Genomic DNA, 9,129 nt, shown 5'->3' on the forward strand with positions numbered 1-9,129 from the left:
CTGGGAGGAATGATAGGGTAAGATGTTGGTGGGATATCGGAGTTTGATTATAATTTCATTTGTTTCTTTTAATGTCTGACCTGCATTCATTGTAAACATTCAGCAAGGTGGCGCCATATCCCTCTGCTTTGACAGTGAGATCACCATTTTAGATTTAGCCTTTGTATAAAGTGTGTGTAAATACATTTATCTTAACTTGTTATACTGGCAGCACCTAAATACTTCGTCATATTTTCAGCAGTTGGTAACAAAAATAAACACTTTATTTTGTGCATTAACAGCACCATCTAAGACCGTATTTAATATCATTTGTTCCACTTCATACTGCACCTTCACCTGCCAGAGGATCAGCTGGTTTACATTCAGACTTCTGTACATACAGCCATTAAATCATGTGCAGTCAAATCAAAAAGCAAACAAACATAGTTTTAATTGTTTATTATCTCTTTGGGTCATTTGATTGTGAAAGGTCAGAGTCTGTAGCAGTTGCATTTGACAGTAATGTCACATCCATTGTGACCTGATCAGTGGAGCCGATGTCGCCGAGGGCTGCTGTGCTGTTATTTTCCACCATTTCAGTCTCTGATTTTAAGGTGACCACAGCAGCTGCCTTCACTAGAGGTGCCTCAACTTCACTGTCTGCATCTTCGTCTGCAATTAGAGAAATATTTTTGTAAAAACAAAACCCACACGTGTCAAATAACATTTTAGAAAGTCTTCACGTTACCCGTTAGATCTGTTACACCTTTGAGGTCCTCATCCTGTTCAGAAGCAGAAGTCTGAACCTCCACCTGCTCCGGTGTAGATTGAAGTCCGTTTGCCAGGTCTAGGATAAAAATAGTTTTAACAAAGATCTTTGAGAAATTTTTTATAACTAACCTGAGTAGAGAATTTGTCAAAAAGGGTCTAAATTAGCAAAGAGAATTGTCTCATTCTTAATTTAAAGTTGAACTCTTACCAGCTCTTCTGTCATTTATTCCACTTCTCCACTGGCTGCCGTACAACGCAGGTCTGCCAATTTTACCAACAGGAGGAAGCTCATCCACAGGTATAGGCCCACTTTTCTGCATGGCGGGTAGAACGAGCATTGGACCCACATTTGCCTCCTGTTCCCACACTATAGACAAGTATGATGACATTTTAAAGTTTAAAAACCATGTGTGAAGCCTGACATCTAATGGTGAAAAACATGAACTACTCATCTAATTTTGTCTGGTCTTGGTTGCAGGTGATGACCCTCTGGAGTAGGCACATGCAGTCCCAGCCAGTAATGGACTCTCATTTGTTTCTATACAAAAAAATAAAAATAAATCCTACCTTTATCTGTCTTCAGGTCGCTCCTCCAGAAGGATTCAGATTCCTTCCCAAACCCACGAGGACCAAGCTTGGCAGGGCTGCTGGGCTTGCTTTGGCCAACTTCATTTTTGCTTTGACAATGCCCACATAAGTAGTCATTACCGTCAGCAGACTTCCACCTGAGAATGATTGTCATTTGTCAGCACACATATTTCCCTGTTTACAGATTTTATTTGAGCATTTGACTTTATAGCACTTGCCTTCCATTTACAAGAGTGCACGCCTCAGCTGGAGCCTCTACAGCATTCAGGTGACAGGTGATGTAGAGCTGTAAAGATAAAAAGGCAAGTGTTTGAGAAAAAACAAAAATGCACATGTGCAGTTTCCCCTAAATGTTCAGTACGGCCTCACCTCTCCTCTGTCCTCATTATGAAACCTGAAGGCATCAATGACCAACTGGAGCTTATCATCTTGTGTCCTGGGTAAGAATTGTGACTTTGAACCGGGAAGCTTGGAGTCAACCAAGCACCTATGAAGGGATAAATGAAGTCAAAACTACTGTACATAGTCCTTTAAGGGTGTTTCTTCATATTATTGTACCCATGATTGCTAGTTACAAGAAAAGTCAAAACTGAAGCAGCAGAACCAGAGATTGTCCATTTTTTTCCTTCCTTACCAAAACTGGTGCCTGTATTACACACAATCCCTTAAACGCCAAAATGGTTTATATTTTGTCAAAACGTATTAAAGACTAATCTGACTATGAAATGCATTTTAAACAGAAATCTGTAATTTATGGGGGAAGTATGATAAAACTGCAGTGACGGCCCTCCAGCTAGTTATGGCTAACCTTTGTCAAGAGATCCACTCTGTTCTTTGTAATTTAAAAAGACATTTTGATGCCGCAACATATTAGTAATTTGGTTTGTAAGGCCACATAAATGGACTGCCATTTCTAAAGTCATAAGGGGGAGGGGAAAAAAGCAGTTCATTTGAACATTCATTAAATGGCTCGGTAGTTCAAAAGGGAGAAGAGCTGACAACTGCAGCGTTGTCCAAACACTCTTAAATGTTAATGTAATCACTCAATAGCCAGCCTAAAAGAGGCATAAAGTATTTACAACATGCTTCTAAACTTAAAGCGTCTACAAGGAACTTTTGCGTTGATTCTGGCAAAACCTGTGGACAAAAGCAGCCTACTGGCTTGTTTCATTGATTTCAAGAGGAATCCGACAAGTGACAGGCATTAAGAACGACTGTTTAGAAACAGCCAGTCTTGACCATGACAATTTTACCCCATTTTCAAACTTTGTCTTAAGCTCAAACAGAGGCTGACTCAAGTGATATCACTAGAGGGATGACAAACATAACCTAATCAAATATCTGGAAACAAGCTTTAATTAATTAGGTACAATTGGTAGTTTCCCCCCTTAATTTATCAAGTTGCAGCCTTCAAGTTTTTCAAATGCTTACCCATTTTCAACAAAGACGTATCTGGGAATGGAGTACATGTCTGGGTGGAGTGTGGCCACACAGCTGCTCAAAAACACTCGGAGCCCCATGTGATGTCCAACCCTGACGGAGGCTTCGATGCTGATGGGCTCGCCGAGGTAAAACACATTAGAGCTCCTTTCATAAAGCCAGTCATCTGCACAAAAATCAAAGAGTAGCAAGCGCAGATAAAGACAAACAAAAAGACAAACAAACCGTGAGAACTTACTGAAACTCACTTGTCATAATTCTCAAGTTAAAGTCCAAGGTCTCCACTGCAGCTTGTGTAGACGTGAAGGGGATCCAGGTGGGTATGAGTGAAGAACTGGACAAGCTATACTTCCTAAGGAACAAAACAAGCATTTGGTTTTAAAAAAAAAAAAAAAAAAAAGTGAGCTATTGTGAAGAAATCTTTAAAGATGAGGTTTAAATATGGCAGACATACCTTTCATAATGACACTCAATGGGAATGACAGCCTCATCCATGCGAATCACCCCACTTGGAGAGGCCTCAGGAGAGTATAGGAGGAGGTTTGTGTAGACCAGAGAGTCTTCAGTCATCTATGAGAGTAGAAATGTTTAGAACTAGAGGTAAAAGTGGATGTCAAGTATTTGAATTACAATAAAATATACCGTTACCCAGTGTTTGGTGCCACAGTCCATTAGTCCAACAATTATTCTGTACTCATCTCCTGAAGACGCTGTCGCTCTACAGAAATCATTGTGTTCCACTCCAAGGCGCAAGTCAGCACTATCAACAGGAGCCCCAACTCCAAACATATCAGCTTCGATAACAATCCCCAGTGAGTCTGGATAGCAGGTCAGTCGGATAGTATTCAACGGCTCTCGTTCTTCAGCTGGACCCTTTGGCTGCTCAGGCGCAGTGTGTTTGTTGACCTGAGGCCTTTGAAACTGTTGTCTGTAATGCTCGGGTGGAAAAGCAAAAGACGATCTAACGCAGAGTCCTGACAACAAGAGTCCAGCGAGGAGGTTAACACAAAGGGGCTCCATTAATGTAACTTAAAACAGCAACCTGATCTAGAATGCAAAAGGCTCTTATCTAACCCACCAGGCAGCGACCCGTTCTGAGCAGTGGAGCATTTTAAAGTCTCTGCAGACAATCAGCCTCATCAGAGCAACACTGCACACCTGAGTCTGATCATCTGCTAATCAGCTAATATCTGCTGAGACTAAACTCACACATCTGATTAATATGACACCAGATATAAATGTTTAAAGATTCACACATATTATATAGACATATCATAGTGCTACAGTGCATCACACTATTAAAAATACATAAGGAAATCAATACAGAAATTAAAATAGATCCAAACTGACCTTATAAAAGCACAGCTACAGTAGTTGGTATTTAGTAAAGGTTTACTGTCATGGCTGCTTGCACACTGACCACTGTAGGTGTTCACCCTGCTGCCTTTAAGCTTAAAAATGAAAAGGAACCTTTTTTTAACACCTATTAACAGGCCTCTGCTATTTTCTAATAGACCAAAATACCCAGCAGTCATTAGCTTTTCTGTTCTTTACAAGTTCCAGTTCAGCTTGAATAAAAGTAGTAGTGTGTTTTTTGACATATATATTTATATTGATTTATTAATTCATATTTATTTGAAAAGAAATACTCTGGTATCCTTGTATTATGTGTAGAGAATAATGTTTTGTTTCTGTGAACAATAAAAGCTCCCTCAGTATTTATTTGATTGTATAAATTACATTTAACATTCACGTCTAAACTTGTTTGACTTGCAGTTGAAAAAGTAAACATGTAACATAAAAAAATATGACTCTGATAGCGGTAGTGTTATGTTGGACTTCACCCGGAACAGATATTAAAAACACTTCTCTGTATAATTATCTTTACTACTATTTATCTGTTTACTTCTTCGATGTATTCTTTATTTCTTCCATTTTCTCATTGGGTTAAACATATATAATTGTACTGTGTCACATATATTGTTGCACCAAATTCATATTTTGTGTTGTCTTACTCATCAAGAGCTCTGTTTTCTGTGTCTTAAAAACAATAAAAATAGACCATTTAACATTATAAGCTTTGAAAAGATGCAGTTATTTATTATATAGGCTTATGTACTGCAGGGCTGTACTGAACAGTCAGTCAGTCCATTTATCTACAGACATGCATGTTCTCCATCTTAGTCTTGTGGTTTATGTAACCACTGATATCAGCAATCATAAAGAGTCCCTCTGCAAGTGATGACTTGACTGTGAACCGCACCTTCAGACTGATCTTGTGCACACCAGACATACCGGGTGACACAAAGTGAAAGTGATATTCTTATATCCTCCTTTTTTATAATATCATAACCGGGTTGTTGAAAGCAGCCAGAAGAGATATACCTCATATCTTTTACACACTATCAGACTGTAACAAAGCCCTCAATTCAAAGTTAGATTAAAGAACTGTAGTGGTGGAACAATGTTTATATTTCTTACAAATTTAATATTTAGTTTAATATTACAGTTTTGTTTCATTTTATAGATAAGGGGTGTGGATCCTGAGGGGTTTAAGTCTGATACATTCAGACAATCTCAGTGTGTATGAGACCAACCACAGCATTTTAACGGCAGTTCTTGCTTTGAAGTCCTCTTCCTGCTTTGAATTGGAGAACAATAAATGCAGTGAGGCTGTCCGCAAGGGCTCACAAGAGACTGAAGGAAGGAGGAGTACAGTATGACTTTGCTTTGGTATATCTTTGAGCTTTTATAACTGAAAAGACCATGAAGACGTGGTTGGCATGCATTCTGATTTTCATTCAGATCTTTGAAGGTAAGAAAAAATTCACATTTTACAAAAACTAGGCGAATTTACGAATTTATGACTTTTTTCCATCTAGTTTTAATGTGTAGACAGTCTTATTTGTGTTTATTTACTGGGAGATATAATAGACGCAGTTGTCTGGCTTTGGTTGCAGGCCTGCTGGCTCTGTACTGAGGCCAGTGGTTCAAAATTTAAAAACACCCAAAAAAACTCCAAAAAACCCCACTCCACACAGTTTATAGCAAACCTTAACAATGATAGGGGAACCAAAACTAATAAAAAAGGATCCAAGTGAACTTTTAGTGAAATAAAGGTCAGCACTATAAACTGTATTTCCCCTAAATGATTTGTATTTATTCCACTCCGCTGCACAATCGTCATCCACACCCTACCTGCAGTGGCTATTATAGTATTGTATTTTAGTTTTGTATTTTTCATTAGATTTAATTTATATTTTGGATTTAATTTTTGTTTTCAATACAGTTTAATTTTAGTGAGTTTCCAGAGTACGTTTGCTTGTTTTAATTTAGTTTTTATTGTCTAAAAATGTTTAGTTTTTATGAGTTTCAGTGTTAGTTGAACCCACCTTCCGACTCTGGCTTTTCTGTGTTGAGCTTGTACGTCCTCCCCATGTTTGTGTGGGTTTCCTCCCACAGGCCACAGACATACAGGTTAAGCGACTCTATTGTTGTATAATTGTTGTCTCTATCTGTCAGCCCTGTGATTGGCTGGGTCTGTCCAACGACATACATCGCGTCTCCTGTTTCTCCCAGTGTACCGAATAAGGCTGCTGCCATCTTGCACTGGTGACGCTTGGCTCCCCTTTTGGGGAACTGTCCTGTCGTCCATCTTGATATACTGTATGTTGATGGTACCCACTGTACCTTTCACCCAATGTAAACTGGAATCAGCTCCAGCCCCCCATTGACAATTCTGGTGATCACCAAATTTATTACAATTCATCCTGGGGGGAGACATATGTGACATATATGAACATATATATCAAATTCCATGACAAACCATCAAATAGTTGTTGAGATATATCACTCAAAACCACTAACTTCATAAGAAGTCATTAGGATTCTTCCTCTTGACACCACAAATGTCTACACAAAATTCAATGGTAATCAATCCAATAGCTGAGGAAGAGTCAGTAGGATTTATCCTCTGGGGATCACAGATATCGGTCCAAAACTGAATGACAATCCATCGAATAACTGTAGAGATATTTCAGTCTGGATCAACGTGGTGGACTGAAAACATAGAACTATGCCACATGACAATAACCACTTTTATTTACTACAAATTGAAACACATTTTTTCTCCAGGCTATGCAGAGTTGATGTTAAGGGAGCTGACAGAGAGCCAGTCACTGGAGCTCTCCTGTTCCCCTCATCAGGACCACGGCAGCCCGACGGGCCTCCACCTTTACCACCGCAGTGCCCAGAGCCAGACAACCCTTCTGTCAATGGCTAAGGGCAGCGAGTTCAGGGTCAGTCCGGACCACAGGGGGCGTCTGCAGCTCCGTGGAGGACTGGATTCCACGCGGGTCAATGTGACCATATCCCATTTACAGACCAGTGACACGGGACTCTACATGTGGGAGCTGAGCTACGGAGAGGAGAACAGCTTAGACCAGGGCAAACTCGGCGATCAAAAGGTTTTCTTGTTGGTTCAAGGGACAGGTATGTGGTTCGAGCGATACAGTTCTTACACAGTTAAACCTAAACTGTTGCTCAGATTGTAATGTGTATTTTTGTGTTCGTGGTGCAGGGAGGTCATGCCCATGCAGTTACCCTCCTCTGCTCTTGACCATCTTTACAGCAGCAGGGCTTCTTCTACTCATTCTCAGCTGGGTGGCCATAGAGAAATGTGTGAGTATTTACACATCAACATATTTCACTCAGCAGAGATGCAGATTTAACTCGATGAATCATTTCTAAGGTTTGTTATGTTGTTTAGTTTTTTTGCAGCAGTTGTTTGCCTCTGTGTCAAAGTTCTCCTGTTTTCTTTAATTTTGCAGTATTTCTGATTGATGCAGCTTTTCAGGCAACAACAGCTGTAAATCAAAATGACAAAGGCAGCTATACAAGTTGAATACTATCAATTAATGTGTCAGCTTTAATAGAGGCCTGACAAACTGTTCTAAAGTCTGTTTTAGTGAGTGAGTTTTCGAGGCAACTAAAGACTGATAATTACCGCTGGGATTGCATGAGTCATAAAATCTGACATTATTTAAAGTGTAAAAGAAATTCTTTAAGCTGATATGAAATACCCAGAAAGTGAATAAGCATAAAGAATAATAGTAGTCACAAGTAGTCACTTCAGCCTCAGGAGCAAGATCAATCAAAACATCCTGCAGTCTAAAACAAGCCTTTATACTTTGCTGTTGGGTGTTTTAAATCTTGCTTTCATATCTACTGTTACTAAGAAGAGGTCTCAGGTTGATCAGGAACACAGGCCGTTACAAGAGAGGTTGTATAGTTTTATGCATTTGTGTCTTTTTTCTCAGAAAAGACAAAGTTGCTGTTCTGCAGGAATAGAATCTCAGGTGGCATTACACTATTAAACATGCACAAACATTGAAAAGAAAGTTTATCTTCAACAGTTTTAATAACAAATGAATCATTTCTGAAGCAAACATCCTCTGCTTTCAGCTTCACACATATAAACACTTGATGGTCATCTTACTTTTTAATTATTGTAAACTGATTATCTTTTGGTTTTGGAGAGTATGTCGGACAAAACATGAGGTTTTAAGAGGTTACCTTGGATTCATTTTTCACAATAAAGGCAACAAAATTAACAAATACCGTACATACCAGAGACTGAAGCCTTGAGCATAAATAGACATACATATTAAATGCAGAAGCTTGTTGATATTTTTTTTTATACTGAACACAAATTGATTTCTGAACAAGTAAGACATAATGTTATGATGTGTTGTAGGTGAAGACAAGGAGTCATCGCAGACCACAATCTTCTGCTCCTATCTATGAGGAAATGACCAGGAAGCAGCAGAGCGCTGGAATCCCCCAAAATAACCACGAGGACCCCCCCGCACACCTGGAGGAAGTCAACTTCCCTGTGTATGCTAACCCCAACATCCGACAACCACAGGACAACTATTACGCCTGTCCGAGACAGCTTGCTCTCAGAGCATGACGTGACTTCTGGCAATGAGTTAATGGTGCAGCAAACAGGAAATGACGCCAACTCATACAGCAGAAGATGAGAGCGAGAGGTTATTTCTCACCTCTTCTCGGTACGGTGGAACGAAAGCAGAGAGACAAACAGCAAATAACCAAATGGCACATTGTTAACAGCCAAGAAAAAAAGCTATTTTATTAATATTTGAAAGAAGCTCCATAGTTCATGAAAACATTTGTTTCGGTGCATGTCATTTAACAATCACATTCTATGAGGAGAAAGAGATATACAGAGAGAAAAAAATAAAACATTACAAGCCACTGACTTTTCATTAAATCTCAGTACAGACATTTTTACTTAATATTTCAAAAAAAAAAAAAAAAGGCCAAAAAAAA

At 39.2% G+C, this 9,129-nt stretch overlaps 2 protein-coding genes across 2 annotated transcripts; one reads left to right on the forward strand and one right to left on the reverse strand.

Moving 5' to 3' along the window:
• Positions 1–423: 423 nt before the first annotated feature.
• Positions 424–3,862, reverse strand: LOC118323272 (zona pellucida sperm-binding protein 3-like). Its single transcript, XM_035655217.1, has 10 exons — positions 3,427–3,862; positions 3,233–3,348; positions 3,027–3,130; positions 2,770–2,944; positions 1,708–1,825; positions 1,557–1,624; positions 1,318–1,475; positions 959–1,117; positions 728–826; positions 424–651 (listed from the first exon to the last, which is right to left on the reverse strand). Exons 1-10 carry the CDS (start codon positions 3,796–3,798, stop codon positions 440–442), a joined length of 1,581 nt encoding a protein of 526 aa, XP_035511110.1. The 5' UTR covers positions 3,799–3,862; the 3' UTR covers positions 424–439.
• Positions 3,863–5,437: 1,575 nt separating this feature from the next.
• Positions 5,438–9,129, forward strand: LOC118322662. Its single transcript, XM_035654395.1, has 4 exons — positions 5,438–5,593; positions 6,913–7,269; positions 7,358–7,458; positions 8,534–9,129. Exons 1-4 carry the CDS (start codon positions 5,545–5,547, stop codon positions 8,747–8,749), a joined length of 723 nt encoding a protein of 240 aa, XP_035510288.1. The 5' UTR covers positions 5,438–5,544; the 3' UTR covers positions 8,750–9,129.

This window comes from Morone saxatilis, unplaced genomic scaffold, assembly GCF_004916995.1.
Source record: "Morone saxatilis isolate NCDOM2014 unplaced genomic scaffold, NCSU_SB_2.0 Contig14, whole genome shotgun sequence".
NCBI classification, from domain to species: Eukaryota; Metazoa; Chordata; class Actinopteri; family Moronidae; genus Morone; species Morone saxatilis.

Excerpts from the sequence above, each read along its gene's own strand:
- LOC118323272 (XM_035655217.1), bottom strand. The coding sequence starts at position 3,798 with ATGGAGCCCCTTTGTGTTAACCTCCTCGCTGGACTCTTGTTGTCAGGA. Across the intron at positions 3,131-3,232 it reads ATTGAGTGTCATTATGAAAG|GAAGTATAGCTTGTCCAGTT; the intron begins GTATGTCTGCCA and ends TTTGTTCCTTAG. Across the intron at positions 1,476-1,556 it reads TGCACTCTTGTAAATGGAAG|GTGGAAGTCTGCTGACGGTA; the intron begins GCAAGTGCTATA and ends AATCATTCTCAG.
- LOC118322662 (XM_035654395.1), top strand. The coding sequence starts at position 5,545 with ATGAAGACGTGGTTGGCATGCATTCTGATTTTCATTCAGATCTTTGAA. Across the intron at positions 7,270-7,357 it reads CTTGTTGGTTCAAGGGACAG|GGAGGTCATGCCCATGCAGT; the intron begins GTATGTGGTTCG and ends TTCGTGGTGCAG. Across the intron at positions 7,459-8,533 it reads GGGTGGCCATAGAGAAATGT|GTGAAGACAAGGAGTCATCG; the intron begins GTGAGTATTTAC and ends GATGTGTTGTAG.